The sequence below is a fragment of the Netta rufina genome (genome assembly GCF_964035555.1).
Source record: "Netta rufina genome assembly, chromosome: 10".
In the NCBI taxonomy this organism is placed as follows: Eukaryota; Metazoa; Chordata; class Aves; order Anseriformes; family Anatidae; genus Netta; species Netta rufina.
In genome coordinates, this window is record NC_140133.1 from 17,929,119 (window position 1) to 17,952,045 (window position 22,927).

General features: G+C 45.8%; 1 protein-coding gene across 1 annotated transcript in view; it reads right to left on the reverse strand.

The window, feature by feature from the left end:
• The window catches only part of FRMD4B (FERM domain containing 4B), a gene marked incomplete at its 5' end in the record, with an annotated part of 72,904 nt that overhangs the window by 2,302 nt on the left and 47,675 nt on the right, over positions 1–22,927 (reverse strand). Inside the window, 14 exons of the mRNA XM_084292444.1 lie at positions 841–973; positions 1,507–2,312; positions 3,156–3,281; positions 3,968–4,115; positions 5,429–5,485; positions 8,696–8,924; positions 9,979–10,098; positions 10,181–10,314; positions 11,189–11,330; positions 11,828–11,966; positions 12,421–12,497; positions 20,641–20,727; positions 21,682–21,739; positions 22,716–22,781. Coding sequence (XP_084148570.1) covers positions 841–973; positions 1,507–2,312; positions 3,156–3,281; positions 3,968–4,115; positions 5,429–5,485; positions 8,696–8,924; positions 9,979–10,098; positions 10,181–10,314; positions 11,189–11,330; positions 11,828–11,966; positions 12,421–12,497; positions 20,641–20,727; positions 21,682–21,739; positions 22,716–22,781 — 2,322 coding nt within the window. The remainder of the gene's footprint in view (positions 1–840; positions 974–1,506; positions 2,313–3,155; positions 3,282–3,967; positions 4,116–5,428; positions 5,486–8,695; positions 8,925–9,978; positions 10,099–10,180; positions 10,315–11,188; positions 11,331–11,827; positions 11,967–12,420; positions 12,498–20,640; positions 20,728–21,681; positions 21,740–22,715; positions 22,782–22,927) is intronic.

Sequence of the window (22,927 nt, forward strand, 5' to 3'; positions counted from 1 at the left end):
AAGCTGGGCACACGCATGCGGAGTACTTACTACAGCTGGCTAGGCTTAGCATAAGAGCACTTAGGCAGGATGGCATTTGTGCGGGCAGAGCCGTTCCCGGGACAGGCGGCCTCTGATCTTGCTGGTGACAGCCGGTGTGCGAGAGCCAGGGGAGACCAAAAACACGAAGCAGGAGCAGCAAGAGTCTCGCATGCACTTCTGCAACGCCCAAGCGAGATCCTGGGCTCCGTGCAGTCCTCAGGGAAGCCCCCACACCCAGCGCAGCTGCAAGGAGCAGCAAGTCTCACCGGGGTCACTGGCTGAGCTCTGCCAAGCAAGATGCGCTTGGTTTATTAACGGGATGACCCAAGTCGGTATTGCCTTTGAGCAGCAGCAGGGTGATGTGTGATTAAAGAGAGGTGCTGCCTTTACTTATTTATTTTGTTTGGTTTTTTTATTGGCACAGGAGCTATAGCACCAGAAACACAACAGGTCAGTGTCCTGCCACACCACAGGCACAGGAGAGACCTCCTGCCATGGCAGGGAGAGGAAGGGGGCTCAGCAGGTGCTCCGCCCAGCATCACTGCTGCCGGGAGCTGGCTGTCCAGCATCAGCTGGAGGAAAAGCCCATGCCACAGGTGAGTTCATCCTTCACTATGCCTCTTTCCCCCTTTCTTGAATATTGTTGGTACAGTTATAGGCTGATCTATACCACCTGGAGAGGATACTCTCACTAAATCAATTTTTTTAAGTACTCTTCATCCTGGCCCCCTGAAATCAAGCTGCTTTCTTCAGATGTTTTAGTCGCCTATAAAATGAAGGAGGGAGAAAGGACAGAAAATCTTGACACACTTTACTCACCTGCTTTGCAGAGGGAGGTTGCCATAAGTGTTTCCATAACAGCTGGCAAAAGAGGAATGAGATAACGTATCATAATCTGAAAGTCCCATTGCAAGCGGGTTCCGCCAGTTCCCAGCAGTGTTTGCAGAAGATGCTGGAATTCAAAAAAAAAAAAAAATTACAGCTAATTAGATCTTTCTGCAGCTAATCAGATGAGACAAATGAGACAGTTCTCATTAGCAATCCCTACGCGTTTCTGCAGGACACACAAGCAGAGAATGCAAACTCAAAATGTTATTTACAAGCACTGTGATGAGGAAAGCAGTTGCAGGGGTATTTCAGAGTGAGGGAATCTCTTTATAAAAAGACTGTTCAGTGATGCTGATTGTACTGTGTTTTGGATACTGTCACAGTAACTGCACGTACATGGCTTCTACTTGATAAATATGCCTGTTTGAAACATATGGCTCTGTGCTGCTCTGAACTACCGTGCTTACAGAGACTAAAAGGCAGTTTTACCCACAGAAGACAAGTAAATCTCTTCCCAGTCACAGAAAAGCAAGAACAAAAATCCTGTTCAGTTCCTTATCTACTTCTCAGCCTTGCTTATACTCTGCTGGTTTTGGGCAGAATTGATACACAGAAGGGATGTACAAAACATTTAGCATAGAACAAATTGGACATTACCCGAAGAGAAAGATGACACACGACTGCTAGGAGAGCATGGCGCCTGCACACCAGCAAGGCCCAAACTCCTTTGAGATCCTCTGTCAGACTCAAAGCCTGCCTGCAGGCAATGACCCTGTTCCTTTTGACTGGAGGCACGTTGGTACCAACCACGGAGATGCTCTGCTACTAAGGCCTTGTGAATGTTTTTGGTTATATGCTCCGTTTTAGCAACCTGCTTCCGTGGAAGCCTCAGGGTTGCGTATGGGTTGTGGGGTACTCTGTCCACTTCGTCCTCGTGGTAAGACCTGAATTCCCTGTAACGGTCATATCCGTAATGTGCCGATGCGCGACACAGAGGATTGACACTGTACTGTCCCTCTGTGTCACTCTCATAAACGTATCCTCCGTTGTAATAAACGTCAGATTCGGTGTAAGGGGAATATCCAGAAATATAGTAACTGGAGGAAGGCTGCTCCTGATTTTTGTGGTAGACACCATTCCGGACGTCCTTCTGGGCAAGATTCGGCATGCTTCCTGAACTCGCAGCAGAAATGTTTTGTTTCTTTGACCGTCTTCGACCCCTGGTCCTGTTGTCAAGCGTCTGAGTAGTATAACACGGTCTGGATGTAGGCGTCACGCAGTAATATTCAGCACTGGACTGGCTAGTGTAGGATGATCCATCATCTAGGATCTCTGTGCTGCTGCTTCGCTGGGACTTTGAAAGGGAGAAGGCTGGCTTTTCAGCGGGGGCCTCGGACAGCAGGTGGGTTTGGGACTCCAGACTGCCACTGCGCTGCCTGCAATGGTGCGGGGAAACATCTGGCCTGAAACAATACAGACAGAGGTTGGTTAAAAGCAGTCACACGCAGACATACAGACAGAGCTGGATAGAGCACGTGTGGGCAAATCAGGTGTGCTTCCTCCCCAGACAAAGCACAACACAAACCCAGCATTTCCTTCTCACATGGAGTACCTGCACTGCAAGAAATTCAGCTTGGCTGAATTTTACTTTTGCTGCAACAGCAGGAGATTTTTCAGATTTTCACGGTGAGCAAGGTAACCCGTGACAGTGATACATGCAACAATGCTGACAAACTCGCATTTTGCAATGACTTACAGGAGGGATCTCACAGTGTAAGTATGTAATGTCTAGACAAGTAGCTGAGCAAGGATCAGAGCACAGGAAGCTGGGTTTCCCGTGGCTCTGTGTCCCACGATTATGTGACCAGGGCCGAATATACCATAAGCTCTTTATAACATTTTAACATTTATAGCATCTCTCCTTCCCACAGTAAGGGCACCAATTCGGATCTCTCTCCTCTATTTGGCCACTTACTTTTCAGGAGGCTTGAAGGACCTTAGTTCACAGAAGATATCTGTAAGCTTGCACGCCAGCTTCCATCTCACTCCTAATTTTGCAGGCACCCAGTGGTGCAGCAGTGTGTGCTACTATTTCTGCTACTGCCCAGCATTTATATTCCTGCAAATGCTCTCACTTGCATGTTACAAAGCCGGTGCAAAACTGTACCAGAAGATGGTGGCTGATAGCAACCTTGTGCCTCAAATATCCAGAAAAGGCACTTTGAGAGCCTGACCCCTGAGAGCTGCACTGCAAATGACCTTTTATCCCCTTAACACCATTTAAACTCAAAATAAAACCCCCTTACTGTAAGTGGCTGCTACTGTAGGCGTTGCGTGTGAGCACGGGTGTTGTAGGCATGCTTCTCCCCCCGTGGGACGGGGGCAGTCGGTCCAGGGTGCGATAAGGACTGCTGTGAGTTGAGAGCGGGTCCCTGTATGGAAAACAACAGAACCCCAGTTAGGTCAACCACAATACAAGTCACACCTACTGAGACTCCGTGCACCCTCAGTCTTAAATTAAATAAAAAAATATCTTAAGGGCTAGAAAAGCAGGTAAGAGTAACTGGATATGATTCCATATACAGAACAGAACTAAACAAGAAGAAAAATTGAAGCCCTTTTTGTGGTTCAAGAGGTTACTATTCTTAGAGGAAGAAAAGTGCTCCCCAAGTCTTAGGTGAACTGTGAATGCTTTGACCATGTACCTGCTGACATACTGATAGGATCAGGAGGGATGGGTATGGTCAGGTGTTATCTGAAGCAATGATGCACAGTCATCAGGAAACACACAAGCTGTTTAATACTGAAAACAAACCACTTGGCCACAAAAGGGTGAAAGTACTGGTGGGCACGATCGATTCCTTAAATGCAGTCCTTGCTATTAAATTTCTCACCTGACTCACGAAGACTGCACTACTCTGCAGTTTCACAGAGACTTGACTACTCATACACACTGTATTACTAAACAGGAAATTTAGCTCTTATCACTAAACTCTTGAACCCCAGAAGAGTGCAGAGACAGCGGCAACTCTGGAGAGCCCATAAAAAAAAAAGTCTCTACATGGACAAGACCGAATTTATGCCAACAACACAGAGAGTGCAGTGAGATATGCCATACCTGGAGTGTCTCGTCTCCAAGAGCTGCTCGTTCATGGATGACTTTCTAAGATGGATTCTCTCCAGCCCAAGGGACTTTGGTGGAGGAAGCCTTGGAGAAAGCTGTGCAGAGCTGGTTCTTTGTGCTGGCACAGTGAGGGATTCACTGGCTGTTGGAAAGGAATACGTATTTTATTAGTAAAATCCTTGCTATTTTTGTCCTATATGTACATCTGTGACTCCTGAACAGAAACTCTTTGTGCTGTGGGGACAAGGAGGGAAGCTGTGACTACAGGGAGCCTCTCCCGCACCTGCCTGCACCAAGCTCTCCTTCACCTGGACAGGACGTCGTGGAGGCTCACGCAGGTCTCCGCAGCACCTCTGACAGAGGTTTCTGCTTGGCATTTTGTAGCACCACAAAGTGGAACTTTCTTGGGAAAGTGCCTGTCTGCAGCTCTGTCCCTCCCAGAGCAGAGCTGGCACGCTCAGCCTCTCCAAAGCCAGTTCCTCTCCCTCACCATTCAGCACTTCACTTGGAAATGACGTGAAGGATTAGTTTAATACAACCTAAAAGGGACTGACTTCAAAAGGGACTGAGCGAGCAAAGACACTGGCAAACAAATTTGATTGAAGGCAATTGGGAAGACGTTGGTTTGATCCTTGTTCTCACTTGCTTAAGGCACAATCCAGATGCCATTAGAGCCAAAAGGAAACTACAATGAATACATATAAACACAGGACAAGCATCATAGAGAATGCATTCACAAACCAAGGCTCTGGCTCTACTTCTACTTGTGCAAGCAGGAATCAAGTGCGACTCCATTTTAAAGCGTCAGAAGGGTTATACAAGTCTAAAACTGGGACAAAGCAAGATCAGAATCAGGCCCTAACTGAAAAGTGAGTAATAATTTAGATAATGTTTGTCCCCAGATGATGATTACCCAGCCAAGGGAGAGGCAAGCCAAGTCCTTTCCACCTTGTGGAACAGGGTGTGAATGTGTCGTCTGTGGGTGTGTGCCCAAAGTGAGTAAGCTGAGCAAACACCATACCCATGCAAGATGCAGCTCACTAGGTAACAAGGAAACATAAACAGATTGTTAGGATCTCTGACTATTCCACTTTTTATAAGTTTTAGTAACTGTGAGGACAGAAGAGCTGGGGAATTCTTCCCAGCTGCTTATCTGCCTCGGTCAGGTCCCAGGGATGGAGCATCTATTGGCAGTTCACAGTTTCCCAGGCTGATCACAACAAAACCATCACAATAAAACCAAGTGCCTTCTCTGAAGACAACTTAAATCAGCCCACGGAGAAGAAACTTTCAATAACTAACCCATTACGAAAACAGACATTCCTGATTAAGCTCTTTTTAACTCTGCTGTAATTTGTCATTGAAAGACAATAAAGTAGCAGGCTAAAGGACGTTAAGTCAAAGAGTATCACTGAACAGGCACACTTCAAAGGCAGAAAAGGATAATCAACATACCATCATCATAGGTTGTTGTATCAGACAGAGAGCTGCTCTCAGATGGGATTATATCATCTGTGAATGAAAACAAGCACTTAAAGCACACTCCACATTAATTTCAAACTATCACATACAGTTTATTTTCTAAGGCTTCAGAGCCAGTTGCTACTTGTAACGCTGCAATCGCACTGCTTTAGACTTCAGCAGCCTGAAGACGGCCCTGCTTTGCTGTCCTATCAGGACCTATTTGTAGTCTTTGCATTTCAGCAAGCTACCTCCATAATTATCAAAGGAGATTTTTTCAACTGCAGTGGGAATCAGGCCAAGATTCACAAAGGTGTTTTCCACTCATCTTCCAAGAGATCTCACAGGGTGTTTTGGTGCTTCTATAGGAGTCAGGAGCCTACACAGACACGTAGATCTTGGCTGCCAGCATCTAATCTCCTCAGGTACACCTGAAATCCCACCAGGTAGGTACTAAACGCCTTTTGAAATTTGGAATTAAATTAACCTGTGAATGTTTCATCAGCATATAAATTCTGCTTCAATTAAATTAATATACAGCCAGAAAAATTCCACCAATTTCAATCAAGTCACTGCAAATTCCAGCAGCACAGAGTGCACGAACTGTTGCACAGGCATTGCATTTTTTTTTCCTGTTTCTTTTATGTTTTGCTATTTATTCATAGCACTTCCCTGCATGTGCCTGTGCCCTCACCTTATTACCACACACCACCACTCAGGCTCACAAGCAGCCTGTCCTTGCCAAACAGCCCGCATGGTCCTGGAACAGACCAGCTGAGGCCCAGAAATCAGGCTGGTGATAAAAAGCAGCACCAAAGGTAATTAACCCAGAGAGACATCGAGCCTGTTGCTGGCAAGACACAAAGCTGGTGAGGTGAAAACTCTGCGTGAGCCTCCATGAATGAGAGAAAGGAGGCTGCAGATGATGATGGTGGCTGCCACCTCACACGTGACATCTGCTTACTGCATCACTCACCGTGAACACCCGCAATGAACGCTGCTCATTTGTGCAAGGTAAGCTCTAGTTACAAGAACCAGGTAAACAGAGCTGCTCTCTTCAAGCAGAGCCAAACATCAGGGCTGGCCCCTGCCCCGAGGGGCTTGTCAGACCACCAAGGTGGGCTGCAGCACTACTCGCAACCTGACACGGGGAAGAAGCTTTACAGGAGTTTATTTAGAGGAATTTACCAAGTGATGGTGAAATAAGGAACCGGGCCCAATGCAAAAAGAAATAAAAAAATCTTCCTAGAGACACACACAAAAAGCAAGCCTAAAGCTGGCTACACAAGGATTTGCAGTGCTGACACACGCAGGAGCTCTGAATTTAAACCTCAAATCTGTGAAATTCCCTGAAAAGGGAAAGAAATTCTCTGGGGTACAGAGGAAGCAAAGGAAAGGAAGAAGGGAACATATTGAGGAGGAGACAGCCCAGCACGTCCTTCATCAACCACTCCTGTAGCTGGGACGTAAATACCTACGGTATAACTCAATAAATCACTGTTACTACTTAACACGTCATTTCCAACAAGCCATTCCCAAATTTCACAGCTGCAAGTGACTTTATTACCGCTCAGCTTTCTTCAGCCCTGTACCTTGAACCCAGCAGTACAGTCGGTAACGGTGAAAAGGTTACACATCAATCAGTTACCGAACTTGAAGCAGTTCAGGGCTCTGCTTCAGGTACTGTAAACATTCAGACGCTGCTCCAGTCGGGAGCTGGAAGGGAACACAGCTACCTTACTGCTGGCCAAGCATTTGCTGCTGCTACCTGCAGGAAAGCAGCCCCTATGGGAGAGGCTGCCCAGTCCCTTCTGTCTGTGTTTCCCTCCTCAGACAGCAAACAAGGATGCCATGTATCAGGTGTTGCAAAATGATGGGCTAAATGGAACTTGTATGAGGACTGAGGATTGCACATCCAGCTCCTAAGTTCCTTGTTTGCACAATGGTTAAAAAAACCTCCCTGCAACAAGCAGCAGCGGTGCACGGATGCTGCCCATGCTCTTGCTGGCCTTCAGCAGCTCCCCGTGCTGTTACTCCACATCACATGTCACAGGTAATGCAGGGCCTCCCACAATTGGTATCCAGATTGGTGAGCAATAACTGGAAAAACAGATGTTTTCCTCATCTCTGTCAATTAGGAACTAGCTGGGCCACATTAAAACGTGATCACCAGCCCTTCAGAAAAAACACCCTGTGATGATAGACAGCCCAGTGCTGCTGGGTGCAAATCCAAATCAAACTCTCAATGAGAATGAGACAAAGCAAGGCTATCCCAACAGAAACCTGGCAGTGTGAGAGGGTTCTCCTCCAGGGAAAACACAAGAGGTCTCCATCTCAAGTGTCAGTGAGAAAGTATCAATATCAACAGCAGAAAGAAATTGCATTTTCTTTCCCACCCTGCAATTCCCAGGAAAAAAATACCAGCTTCATCTAACATTTCCTCTGGGACAGAGGAGGCAAAAAGAAATCAGTCAAATAATTTTCCATGGAAAGGAAAAGTAAAACAAGTCCTAAAACTGTTAAACACTATAGGAACTAGAATAGCCTCCAATACACCTATGAACCTTAGTGTTCTCATGCTCCTTCAGTTAACTTGGATGCTACGAAGTTTTCATGCTTTGTGCTATGAAGAAGCCAGAGTCTCATCTCCCTCAGGAAAACCACATTTTCAGAATCAAAGAGCCAAGGACACCTGCTTTCACTGTGCTCATCACTGGCAAATCCATTTAGTCAAAAATCTGTATGACACACTTTGCATTCATAAACTCCTGAACTTTGCTTACATCTTCCTAGGCATCAGTCATTTTTAATCACGAAACAAAATCTCTGGTCCTTGTTTTCTTGACTCCTTAGAAAAACTCACACGTTCTGTTTTTGCCAGAACTGCAGCATTGCAGAAGGGAGAGAGATCTTGCGTGTGGCAGCTCAGAAATACACCTGCATTCAATACGCTACGAATTAGGACACCACACCAGTTTCGACTGAGATGCTCCCGCCAGCCCTTCTATGTATAGCGCTCCTGGTCGCTACCTGGTGCTGGAACGTGTCTGTGCTTGTTCTGAAAACTGCAGCTTATTCTGCCCTCAGCCTATAAGCTGTGTACCTATTGTATCAGATGCAGCAAATTGCATCTCTTTTTCTTATTTAATTGCCTTGGAGAAGATAAAAATCGCCTAGACACATGTAAACAAAACTTGTAAGTGAGCCAAATGACTTTTTTTCCCCTGTTTTCATCAGAACACGGGGAATTCTCTTGATTACCTGGTAGAGTAAGAGTTGATTTCTGGGTTGGTTTTTTGCCACACTTGATTCTGTATTCGTTTATGGAATTTTCTATCTCTTGAAGCTTTTTTACAGCATCAGCATACTCTTGCTTTCTTTTCTTCTTTACGTTTTTGCAGAGATCTGGCTCACTAGCAAGTTTCTTTGCAGCTTCTACCAGCTTTTGCTGTATGATAAAATTGCTCTCCAACTCCTGCAGAGCGGGATCCTGTAAATTCAAGAGATGAGATATTTAGATGAGGTTATACAAACGATGATCTGTTTTTGTAGTAATGAAGTGGAAACCTCCTGCTCCAAGACAAAGCCTGAAAATGCCTCTTTGAATCTCTCCCTGCTTTAGAGAAAATAAAAATTGGTATCACCATGCCTACATTACTGGGAGTAGGAAGCTTTAAGTAATTGTTTGTAAACAACTTTGAGAGGCTCAAACGAAAGGCGCTGCAGCAGTGCTCAGTAACACATTATTAAATCTGGACAGTAGGATTTTGTTTCAGTTGCACGTAGGCAGACTACATAAAATCAGTTTGCTGCAGACACGGATTATACAATAACGTAAAGCCAGTGCAGCGAGTTTTGGGTGAAAGACAGATGCAAAGTGCCCAACGTCTACCTACTGCTTGGATGAATACACAGCTAGTTAGCAAATATCTTAAGGAATGAGGGGAAACGATGCACTTCCAGAAACTGCACATATCTGAATTAGCATATCTCCTGAGTCAGTTTCTGCCAGCAAAATTCCTATTAGCTTCTTGAGCAATATGGAGCTTTTACTTAGGTGGAACTTGCATTAAGCCAGAGGTAAATCTCCTGCTGTCATCTGTCACACAACTATGCTCAGGGACAGATGATTTTGCAAGGGGGACAAGCACACCCCAGCCACTTTCTGGGCTCAAACACAACCTCAAAACACCACAAGTCAGTGCTCAGGAAAGGCTCACATGCACAGGTTTTCAAATGGCATTGTGAACCTGCTCTTCTCTAATTCACAGTAAAATTTACATTAAAATGCAAGTAACATGGCCAAATCGGGGGCTCAGGTCAGAGATTTTAAGGCTTTTTGAAACGGCCAATTTCCCGGTCATTTCTCAGGGACCACAGCTAAAATAAGGGCAGTACCTGTCTAGATCCTCAGGCATATGCACACAACTGCCCCCAGCTGCCTCCTCTTAAACAATCAGGTAAGAGCTGGATTATTTCGAAGTGGCTTTGGCCACCGGTCTGGCCACCCCACCTTTGCTGTGAAAACAAGCTGCAGTGCTCACCTCTTCAGTAGGGAGCAGGTTGTCATCCAGTTTGAAAGCTGTGCCAACACGTCTTCTGACCTGGGGAGGTTCCTCTCCAGCGCTCAGAGGATACTCCTTTGGCATCTTGCCCGTCAGCTCCTGGGGAACAGAGAGGGCTCTACATGAAGGTCCAGTGAGCAAGAAGAGCCCACCCCAACCCTGGGTAAGGTGCTGTTCTCACCGCCTCGCGCAGGCAGATTTTCTTCAGCTCCTCAACTTTCTGCAGCAGTTTTTCCTGAAGGAGTTTCTCTTTCTTCTTTAGCTCCATAATTTTCTCCTTCTTTTGTTCTTCACTGACCTCCGAATCCTGAGAGCCTGAAAAATACATTCTCTTTGTTAGAGAATTTATAGGTAAAAACCACTGCTTTCCTTCCCACAACAAAGGACTGGGCAGGAAAGCGGAGATCTCCCCAGAACTGGCCAACCTAGCCCAACTGCATCATATTCAAAATGCAACGTCCAGCTCTTGTGTCATCCAGGAAGAAGGCTTTTAGGAAATCTGCACTTCTTCAAACCCTCAACACTGGCCAAGCCTCAAGTATACAAGCCAAAACCGCACTACTCAAAACAAATCGAGACATTAGGGATCTCTATGATACACTTGATACTTCAGCTTTGATTTTGCTTTGATACAGACACCGATTCTCCTCACTTGGGCTTTACCTCCAGGCACTTCTTGGGGGGAAGGAAGGCTTTTATCTACCTAGGAGTCCTCCACGGGTGGTGGAGAGATCTGAAGTCCACTTCAGGTCTGAATTTTATTGAGGAGAATGTCTCTTTTCTGCTTATTTTTTGTGGAAAGCCAGGGCAATTCAACTCCTAGAGCAGGTGCTCGAAGTTTGCCTGGATTCAGTTTGGATTGAATGACACTTGGATGAGACGTACAGTCAGTCATTCAAGGATGAGCTAACCAACCGGTAGTGATATCAAGTTACTTGTGGACCAAAAGTACTTGGTTGCTTATCTGTCCTTAGCACATTTTCACTTCCTTGTTAGTTACAATGGGAGAGGAAACAGCAGATCATACAAGAGATGTTTCTGCCTCAGATATGTAACCAATACATGCTGTCACACGTTTCACTGTATTTGTGGTCAGCTGGACTCATTATCCCTGTTAACACACAAGTGCTGCTGTACTTCAGGGTCTTGCATTTACACAAAATGTAAGACTGATGACACAAAATGTTACCTGATGAGATTAAACTGCCATTGCTGGCCATAATCAGCTGATTTTTTGCTTCCATAGTCACTAGCTTTGAAACCTTTGGTGTTCCCATTTCTGTCAAATCCATGGCAATATCATCCAAACTTCTGGCTGAAGGAATTTTTGCCTGAAAGAGTTAAATAAATCACTGAGTTACCTCTAATTAAATTCAGAACATGGGGTCACAGAAGATGACATTTCACACCCCATCTCCCCCAAAAACTAAGGGCTAAAGCAACAGCATCACAGGAGCTGACTGTGCACTTGGCTGCCCCAGCATTCCTCAAACCTGTCCCCAAAGTCTGAACTGCCCCCAAACTCGAAACCTCTTCTCTGTTTGCACCGTGTTCAAAAAGAACATGAGAAAGAGACCAAAGAAAAAGCAGATTAAATACTGAGACATGGGAATTCCCTCTGCTGTGATTACACTTCCATAGCTCTTAATTGGAGGCAGCCTAAAATGGATCGAATAACAATACCGTAGCTTAGACTGCTCAAAAAGCAGACAAAAACTATTTGTATTTTTTCTCTAGGGATTAGGTTATCCACGGAACAACGTGCACTGAAGGATATGTAGGAAAGGTGTTGAAGCTTAAGCCTACAGCAAAATGCCTTCTAACTTACTTTGCTTTGTTTTCTGTCCAAGTAGAACTGGTGTTGACTGATTGCCATTACCCAGATGGATTTGATCAGGGAAGTGTTTGCATACCAGGTTTGCACTACCAGTCCACTCTGACCAAAGGTCCTTCTCGAGACTGAAATCCTGAAGAGGTGAAAAGAAACACAACTTTAGGACAGGCCTCTGAGGTTTAAAGTCTCCAAAGCCTCTTTCCTAACCAGGCAAGACTCACAGCCTTTATTTTAGAGATATAAAAATCTGGACTCCCTTCTCCCCAGCACCCGCTGCTGCTGCCTTTCCTCCCTCCTACCTTGCCCTCCATTTTACAAAGCCAAAGCCCCTCCTGGTTGAAATTTATGGATCAGCAACAAGAAATTCACTCTGGGCAAAGGCTCTTCCTTCCTGGAAGGGAAGGCACAGAAAAGCAGCTGAGGGTGAGCTCCCTCCCTCACCCCTGGCATCAGTGCCACCGCAGGGAAGGGCAGGAGGTGCCCGCAGTTCTGCACTGCCACCTCCCATCCCCAGGCACTAGGACAAATGACTAACAGCCAGTCCTGGGAGAAGATTCATCCCACGGCTATCCCCTCTCCAGCCTCACCTGCGGGGATCGTGCACTTCCACAGCAAACTTCTTCTCACGGAAGTAGAGGTTTTCCAGCTGTTTCCATTGGAATAGCTACAAGAACGGGGAGAGAGCAGCAGAGCATGGTCACTCCAAAAATCACCAACCTTCTGCCCCACATTATCTGATTCCAGCGAGTTACAAATCCTGTGTATCTTCAGCTATGGCACAGACTCAGCAATAACATTCATAATGTAGTGTATTGATATAAATGTAGGGGATGTCCCTAAATGCACACTTTTACAAACAATGCTCTGCAACTTCTGGGTTTGGGCTGTGAAAATATCTGCTTTTATCCACAGCACAATTAATGTCACTGCTGCATGTCTGCAGGGACCTTGGGAGGGTGGCCAAAGTCCTTTTCTCTCTGATTAAATGCAAAAGAACTCCAAACGCAGCAACTACAGGGATACCGGGAGTCTCTCTCCTCAGTGAGAACACCCCCAGGGAACGGCAGCAGCTGGGGGACAACCAAGACCTTTCCTTTCTGAAGACACTGGGCGTGGGATTCGGCGAGACATTTCAGAACAGGGTAAAACACGCACAGAGAAGCAGCAGCTAGGGGAGGACTGGCCCCACAGCACAACTGCTGTAAGGAAACTGCCGATTTCCTGCAAAGTGCCAGCCGGGAGAGCACGCTGAAGGAAACCCTCTGCAGCAGGGCTCAGCAGCTGCACCCATGGGCTCGGGGTTTCGCACGAACCCGCCTGCTTTTTGTGCCAGAACCAGTGCCCCGTGGGGCTCACCCCGCAGGTTCTGCACCTCCTGAGCCCAGCCCCACAGAGCTGCTGCTCCCCTGCCCCTCGGTGCGGGGTCCTGCAGCAGCATGCCCTGCCCAGCACTACACGTGGGGGCACATGGACACCCGCACACGTGTCCCCGAGGTGTTGCTGAAGGTGGCAGGGAGCAGCAGAGACCCCTCCATCCCCCAGGGTCGCTCTGCCAAGCAGCTCTTGCCAGGACCTGGCACCAGCAGCCCCAGAACCCCGGCACACGCGATGCTCCTCACCGTGACACCCTGGCATGGCTGGGAACCAACACACGGCAGCTACGGACGGGTCTCACGCTCCGTACAGCTCCTCTCATGCCACCACGCTCCCTCTTTTGAGAGCTGCCCTGGCAGGGCTGTAAGGAGCACAGCCTTGCTCACACCTCTGCGGCAGCTCTCCGTCCGAGCCCTTTCCTCTGCTTCATTAAAACTTCCCTTCCTAGCACCACCACTCATTGCTAGATTCCGCCGTACGAAAAACCGCGGCGGGGCGAAATGCCATTTCAATCCCAATAAATCACTTGCTGGAAGATCACCGAAGCTTTCCCCTGCCTCCTAACCACATTCCCGCACCGAGGGGAAGCGCCCAGCGCCAGCAGCGCCCTGCCCGCAATGCCCCCCCCTTCCCCAAAGCAGAAGGGTCCCCGCAGCACCCAGCAGGGTGCCCCTACCTGTCCCTACCTGTCCCCGGCCCGCGGGTCCCGTCCCGCTGGGCGGCAGCCGGCGGCTGCCCAGGAACCCGCAGGCACCGGGGCGGCACCGGGCGGGGAGCAGCGGGGCCGGGCTCCGCCGCTCGCAGCCTCCGCCCCGGCACCGCCACCGCCGGGCCCCGGGGCTCAGCCCCGGCCTCGGCGCTGCTCCGCCCCCAGCAGGGGTGGGGGGTGCGCGTCCAGCGGCAGGGTTAAAAAAGGGAAAAAAAAAAAAAAAAAAAGAAAAAGGGGGAGAAGGAAGGGGGAAAAAAGAACGACGGAGAAGGAAACGGGGAGAAATGGGGGAAAAAAAATAGAAAAAAGGGGAAAAAGGAGAAATGAGAAAAATAGGGGGAAAAAAAAGAGAAAAAAAAGAAATTAAAGTAAAAAATAAATAAAATAAAATAATAGAATTAACATAAAAATAAAAATAATAAAAATAATAAAAATAAAATAATAGAATTAACATAAAAATAAAAACAATAAAATAATAACATTAAAGTAAAAATAAATAGAATAATAATAATAAAATTACCATAAAAATAAAAAATGAAATAGTAAAATTAAAATAATAAATAAAACGAAAATAAAAATTACAAAATTAACGTAAAAATAAAAATACAAAATAATTTTAAAATAAACAATGATAACAATGAAATAGTAATAAATAAGATGTAAAGAATAAATGAAATGACATAAAAAAGCCTTTACGTGTCCTGGAGGTGGCTGGGGAGGGAGCAGAGCCATGTCCTGCTCGCCCCCTGGCCCCCAAATTGCCCACATATTAAAAGAAAAAAGAAAGGGGGGTGGATTTGGAACTGCTTCTTCAGGGCTGGAAGAACAGTTTGGAAGGATTGAAATGTTTTTGCTGTGCATTTTCCCTGTAGCCCAATGATTACGTCTACCTGATCTAATGAAGGTTTTCCTTACCCCCCTCCCCATCCTCTGATGTTGCCAGACCCTTACATGCTCATGGAAAACCCACTGAGCACGGTGGGGGCTGCCTGTCGGACCCTATAAGTGAGATTTGGCCTGTTTAGGATTTGCTTCTTGGGTCTTTTTGGAGAAAGTGCAACACGACCCGATAGCACCTCACCAACCTCACCTCTCGGCATTGGGCAGGGCTCTGACCCCAGCCGCAGCTTTTGGAAGCACGGGAGCTTCACCTCCTGCACGCCTCCTGTGATCCTGCAGCACGCAGAACAAAAGGATCGCCCTCCTAGCCCTCTTTCCCATGCAAGAAGAGCTTCTAATTGTAGTCTAAGAAGACACGGAGCAGACAGTGCCTGCCTAAGTAGTGAGACACCTTAATAGTGGATGCAGCTGGTTGTCAGCCTGGCCGATCTCGCATCCAGCTTTGAATAAAAGGCAGGTCTGGCTGGGCCCGGCAGCAGGAGCTGGGGAGGACGGCCCCAGCAGGACCACGGGCAGGGAGCTGGCATAGCCCCTGCCTCAAAAAACAGGCAAGAGACGATTTGCTTAACGCACGGATCAACCCAATACATTTAGTTCAAAACTTACTTTAAAAATATCTATTTTTTTTCAAAGGGATGGAAATCCAGAGAGGGGCCAAGCAGCCGAGCACTGCTCAGCGGCAGCTGCAGCCCCGGCACGTTTCCTGGGCCAAGAGCGATGGCAAATTTCTCACCAAGAGCTCAATTACCTCAATTTTTGGTTTTCCACCCAAGGGATCTTTGCGGAAGGCAGCAGGGATGTGTGCGCCGTGCTGCAGCAGTCCTTCCCTCGGGAAGCGCTTTGTGGTACGTGCCGTGCCCGTAGGGAGGTGCAGCCACTGCCATCCCAGTAGCTTACTGGGAACAGCAATCTCCAGACAAATCTGGCGATTCAGACCAAGGAAACATAAAAGATTTCTGCCCGCAGGAATGCACCCCACCCCGATGAAGGAAATTACCACCCTGCCGGCAGGGCTGGAAGAAGGGCTGCGTTTCAGCCCCTCAGCAGCAGTTTGCTGGCTGGCACGCTGCCTTCAACTGAAATCTTTTTTTTTTGTTGTTGTTGTTGTTTTAAATTGCTCTGCCTGGCTGCAAAGGGAGGCATTTGAGGGGATGGCAGGAGAGCCAAGCTGCCCCACCTGCAGCAACTTCTGACAGAAGGAGGCAGACAGCTCTCACCTGTGCCAGCATAAATTGGCAGAGCTCACCCGGAGGCATCCCTCATCTCTTACATATTAAGCCAGCAGTCTAAAAGCCTCTTCAATCACATTTTTTTCTCTAATGCACTGCGATCGGTCCTTGCCAGGTTCTCACTGGCATGGGCTTTAACAAGGATCAGCGATGTCTCAGCAACGAACAATGCGGCTGTCACAGGACGTGCGCGTTGCGGGCCACGAGCTCGAGCAACTTTCTGCACATCTGGAAGGAACTGAGTTTCAGAGCGGACTTGTAACAGCTCTGTGTTTATTTTAAATAATTATGCGAGCTTAGTATCTTATGTCTAAATCAATGGCTTCTCCTCGGTGAGAAATAAACATAGTAAAAGAAGTCTTTGCATGATTAGATCCGCCTGCTGAGAAGCCTGCACAAACCCTATTGTGTTCCGAGCGATTCAGCCAAGCAGGACAGAGAATTTACATTAAGCAAATGTTCTGCAAGGGAAAACTTTCAGCATCAGCATTTAGAACGTATATGTGGAATTAAAAGAAAAATATCATAAATATTACCCGTTTCAAAACCAGTATGCTCTAACAAAAACACTCCTGAGAACATAATGTATTCAAGATGACCAGCATTAGAATTGAAATCCTTGCAGATTTGAAACAATACCATAGCGAGATTACTTTTCCTCTTCAGACATTGGAGTTCATTTATCACCAGGGAGTCGCCCACAGAAACACAATGAAGTGGGAGAAAAGGTCCAAAAGCAAGCAGGCAGCCTTCTCAAATTCCCATTCCTCGGAGTATCACCACGCTTTGGCTGAACGCTGAATAAACTCGACCCACTCCACAGTGCACGCTCCAGAAACGAGGCAGGGCATTGTTTCTCTCACCAGGGAGAGGAATATGGGTGGAGATGAAAGGGAGAAGTACCCTGTTTTGAGACAGCATCTGAAGTTCTGCGCCCTGGGACCCATTTTATACGTTTCCTAATCAATTCAGAAGAGACTTGGGATGGGATCTTGGCATGCCACCCAGACACCGCTCCCCAGCAAGCAGGAAGCATTTCTCCAAGTAGGAGACATCTCCGTGTTAACTGCAGCTGAAGGCAGGGTATGTCTGCAGAGCAGGACTGCAGAGTTAATCCCAGGTCTGAGCTGAACACGGGCTGTAAACCCAAGCTTTTTATGCCCTGTGAGACTTTGGGATTACAACCAACTGAGCCAGAGCGTAACCTCCAGCCAGTGTGGAGCCACAGCTTTTATCTAGGAAGAAAAAGACAATTTTCCTAAATGACACAAGAACAGCTCTCTGTCTTCAGTCTGGTACAGCAAGGCATTTCCCTCGGCTCCCATCACTCGCAGTCCAGGGTGAGCTGTAAAATTTGGGTCCGCTTTGCTGGAAAACACTTCAAAAAATTACAAAGTTCCAGGAGCAGCTTAACATCGACAAAACTCCTTTCTCCAAACAATCTCAGGTTCACCAGCAAAATATCAATGGCTGGAATCAAACCTCCGCAGCCAGCATGACAGAGGCAGGCAGACACAGCTGGTTCTCCTGGTCCAGCCCCGACCTACAACAACGCACGGGCAAATGGGCTGCGCTGCTCACGGGTGACTGACACGGCATGCACAAGCTTTGGCAAGGCAGATGAGTATCTGGGATTGCTTCATCTGGTGCTGTCTTGCAAGTTGCTTCCTGTGAAGAGCATTCAACCCTGGACTTCACACCACAGTGTTGATCCAACAACAAAATCTTGGGATAACCACTGCGCTCCGAGGCTCATGTTTAGGTCTCTTTGCCTGAAGACCTACTTGGACAAAGCCAGAAGGTTTCACTTTTTGAAGATTACCATTGGGAATTGACACTGCATTGATAGATGCAGCTAATTAAAATATGCATATAGGTTTTCTTCTGAATGTGAATTTATCTCTGAACAGAAGCCCGTGATCAACATGTTAAGCAAACGCAGCTACGGCTGGCAGCAGCCACGACTGTTGCACAAAAGGTACAAGGAGCAAAATAAAGCTGCCAGGTGGGAATTCAGGTGGAGCGCAGGCACCAACTCCAAGTTCCTACCTGAATCTTGGAAGCTTTCCCATTTCAGCAGGTACCACAGAGATTTACACAGCCAGAGATCACTTACCTTTAAAACTGGGAAAGGCCATTCCAGTCTCCATTAGATTTGACTCAGCCTTTCCCCGTTATTGAGTTAATTAGACATGTATATTTAAATATCCCTAGTGGGAGAAGTGGAGTACAAGTGGGATGCTCTCTCCCAGATGGCTGGGGATAAACACAACAGCACTTTTGATCCACAACATAAACAGCAGGATAACACCAGCACACGGCAGTTGTGAGTTTGGCTCCATCTTGAAGAGGAAAGCAAGAAAATTCTGCTAAATCCAGCAAAACTAGCACTTCTGCTCAGACAGGCAGACAAAATTTACATGCCTATTCCGCTCTTGCTGTTTTGGAAAGGATGGTTTTTGCTGACTCCTTGCAGATTTTGACAAGCTATACAGACTCTTCTCTCTCTGAAAATATATTTTGATGCATTCATAAATGTGAACAAACAACAACGCTCGTTGAAAGCAAACTTCTGCCTGCCACAGCACTCGCAGCGAGGCTATATACATGTAGCTGTACTGGAACAAACAGCAGTGTCTTCAGCAGTTTAACTTCAGCGATTTTTGTCCCTTCCTGTTAGCACCAAACACAAATCTGCAAGTCCATTGCAATACCACTGCTGTATAATACTAAAACCGTATCCATCCTTGCTTTTTGAATCAGCTTATTAGCATTAAACCTTCCCTCTGCATTTAAGTTCTTCTCTCCCACCTTCCCTTTTCATCTCTGTTCTACGTTGTATAATTATAATTAGAGCGTAGCAGACAACTTTTACCATTTCCATTGTAACACTTCCACTGCAGAGGTGACCTTTCGGTGCTGTTTTTTTCTGTTTTGTTTCGTTTTTTAATTTTATTTTTCCTAAACACGACTCCTGCTGCATTCAAAGGCAACGCCTCGCAAGCAACTGTAGCAGGGTGTGACTTGTTATCTGGGTCCTGCTGACCTTAAAAAATTTTCTTAATCTGCCTGGTTGATGTTGTAAACTGAAATCCCACAAGCAGAAAAGTGCTTGGCCAAGCAATGCTCCTAGCCAGGCAGGATGTATTTTCTTGGAGAGAGTTGCTGGTCACAGCAGGACATCCTGGCTGGAGAATGGTCTGCGTTTGATCTGATCGGGAAAACCTTGTAGATGTTGTCTAAATATAGGCAAGTGCTCAAGAGCAAGAGGAGATGCGTTATGTTCTTCTTTGACGATTGATGGCTGTATTAACATTTTCTAGGGTTTCTATTGTGTCACTCTCATTTCAGAACATGCATGGTAAGAGAGTCCTAAAGAGCTTTACTGAACAAAGTGAAGGAAGGACTTGAGAGTTCAACCTTGGACACACAGGTATGTAAGTACAGCACAAAAGAAACCAAGTCATAGCCTGCTCTGGAGAAAGAGAAGATCACGTTGGGAACTTGAAAGGGCATTGCTCTTCACAAGGAAGTTTTGTTAAGCCATGTTTTCTGGCACAAATACACTAAACATTATCATTTTGCAAATGTAAAATTCCCTGGCAGGAAGCACACGCTTCATGTGAACTCCTGCCCAGATCATTCCAGGGAACAGAGAACAGCAAGCTCCGTGTCTGCATCTCCTTACAGCCTCAATGTTCCAGCAAAGACATGACCAAAAAAAAACCCCACACATATCCAACCCAACAGCACAGCTCCTGCACGTGCACCGCTGTGTTTTCCCCACTGCCGACCCCTTCAAAGACTTCCAGGGCTCAGTCCTGTCTCAGTGAGCCTTACACATCTACAGGACTGGATGAGTTCCCAACATATCGTGTGCTTGAGCAGCACAATGGATTTCCAGGGCTGCCAGCAGAAGAGCCTGTTAGGGCTGACTGATGGATGGCTGCGAGGGAGCCAGCAGTGGAATATGGGACCCTCTGCCTTGTTTCAACAACAGCTGAAGTTGTTGGCAGAGTTTACTCTGCAGGAGACACACTGGGGAGAAAGGGGGTGGAAAAAGAGCAGAACGACTTCCAGTATTTGGCGTTTACTCTCAATCCCCCCTTATAAGTCATTGCATCATGAAAACATGCAATCGCCTACAAAGGCCTGCAGTTTCACACAGTTCTGCTTGTATTTCATGGACATCAGTGGATCTTCTCGTTACTTTTTAACACAAATTACACTTTTGAAAGCCAAACGAAACACTGCTCAAGTGCAAGGCCTTTAGTTTGGGGTTTGCAGAAGCCCATTTCCTTCACGCTTCTGTAGTTATCCCTGGAGACTGCCAAAATTCCTGCAGAGACTGTCCTGAGACCACCAAACTCAATACCACAAAGCTGCCAAAGGGAGCTGCTGGCTGTTGTCAATTTCTTTCCAGTATTTAACGAAGGGGGGGAGAATTTTTACTGCATGGGTGCTAACAGGATTCTTCTGCCTACAGCCCTTTTTCTTTTGCTCAGTAGTTTTATAAGCAAAAGCTTAAAAAGGTACATAGTGGCATGCAACACCTCCCCACCAACCCAACAAATGCAATGATATAAAAAACTTACTTTTCTGGGCTTGACTTTGTCTTGTAAGTCGTACTGGCCTATCCCTTTATAACTTATTCCAAGCCACCAAGGGATTCCTTGTTTATCCTAAAAAAGGGAAGTCTGCATGAACTGTGAGCTACTTAAAAATGCTACTTAAAAATTAAGCAATTCCAAGATCACAGCCTACTTCATTCTGTGACGAGTACAAGTAGGTAGGGAACAAGGACATTTTATGCAAACAAACTGATGTGAAGTGGATTGCTAAAGTGAATGTTGAAAATTTCTTCCATTGTCTTCTCAGGCAGAGGCAAGAAACTACATGGTGGTTGTGCAAAGTGGACAAAAAAGCAACAGCACTGTTGAAACAAATGGGTGTCACTCCTTGCAAGAGGTGGCTGTGAGGAGGAAAAGGTAAAGGAGAGAAAAAAAATGTGGCCAATGACTGCATCCACTAAACTCAGGCATGACAGAGCTGCAAGAGGAGAACAGTGCAAACCATCGGCTTCCCAGGTACCACTGTCAAGGCCACGACTGAAAGTAAGGAGACATCACCTCTGCTGAGCTCTTCTGCAAAAAACACATTTGTCCAGTCTCTGCTCTACAAATGGAAATAAATAGTGTATTTCCATCACTCTCCAAAAATACTGTTCAACTATACAGCATTTTCCCACTCTACATGTGCACCCACTACTCGTTGCTATTTAGAAGCGCTTTTCTACATTGTATTTTTTCTAGTCTTGATTAGAAATGTCTCAAAAAATATTAATTGTCTCAAATCTAGAAGTGATATCCACTTTAATTAAGCTGGTATGAATTTAGGTCCTGATAGCATGACTGAAGGTTTTCATAGAGGTTCCTTTTTGTTTTCTATTGCACGTAATGCTTTGCTTCTCTCTGAAAACATTTTAAAAAGAGAACTGAAGAGGGAAAAGGTATAGAGGTTGAAAAATGTGGGGTTTAATTCTGACAGACGGGTACTGAATCATCAAAATACTCCTTTAGGAATGCAATCACATGTAATAAGCCAAGCAATCACATTATCTATAGACATTTACTAACCTTTACTCCATAGTAATGAACTCCATATGTTGGCAAAGCTTCTACCACTCTCATGTACCTGTAGACAGATTTATAGTGTATCAGATGATTTTCTCTGGAGGAAATCATATCTATTAACATATTTTTTTTCACACATACATTCAGGACATGTCATTTATCATTTGCATATTTTGAAGACCTTAATGATTTAGTGCCCATGTTTTTGGAAAAAAATAGCGCCCGGGCTCGGGGAAAGATGGGGTATTTTGGCCCAGATAAAGTAAATGGAAGATTTCTCATACTACAAAACATTCGATCTCCTATCAGAAGTTCAGAGAACTGAAAGCAAAACTTCCAGTTCTGAACTGAATGTGCAAGTCTTTTGGGAAACATTGGCAGGAGAGATATGCCTATAATTATTTCATGATGGTGCTTTTGTTAAAATAGATAGCTTTCAAACGAGATTGTTTATGGAGTTGTACAATTGTTTCATGACGCAATTCAGACAACCACTGAAGAGATAATTTTTTCTCTGTTCCTGTTGGAAGAAACCCCTGAATTATTGGGACAAAGTTGCAGGCCCTAAGCTATGGGACAAAAAGAGCAAGTTGTCTACAATATGCAACTACAGCAATCATCTCAATCTTCTTGGTTCCCTGGGCTGTACTCATCCTGCAAGACCTTGTTTTTTGAAAACTAAATTCTGAGCATTTGAACACACATGCATTTGTTTTCCTTACAGAACTTAAGGTAACATCCTTAGACTAAGTGATAGCAAGCAGGGTATGGAGAAGGTTTTTTTGAATAAATAAGGCCCATATTGTTTCTCTTACATTTGAGGTATTTGAAGGACAAGATACAACCTTAAGTGGAAATCTGTGACATCTAAAGCTTGAAATACTTTTAAAATATTACTCAGTAAAAATAATTCTGACAGATACAAAAGGCAAAGTTGGAAAGCAATAATAACCAAAAGAGCCTGCATTGCCACTTCTCAGCAAAAGAGAAAAAAGTTCGTAAAAAGATCATCTTCACAAGGTAAGTGTCATACTCACTGAACAATGGCTTGTCCTCTGGTCAGACCTTTAATTTGTGTATAATGTTCAATTACTCTATCCTCACTGCAAAACAAGCAGAAAAAACAATTTAGAGGCTCAGTGACTTTTTTTCCCACGTGTGATAGCATTTGTTGAAATTTGGGTGCCTGCTCAGCATGCAGAGAAGCGCCCCTCTGTACGCTTCTCACTAGTTTTCATTTTGTTTCTTG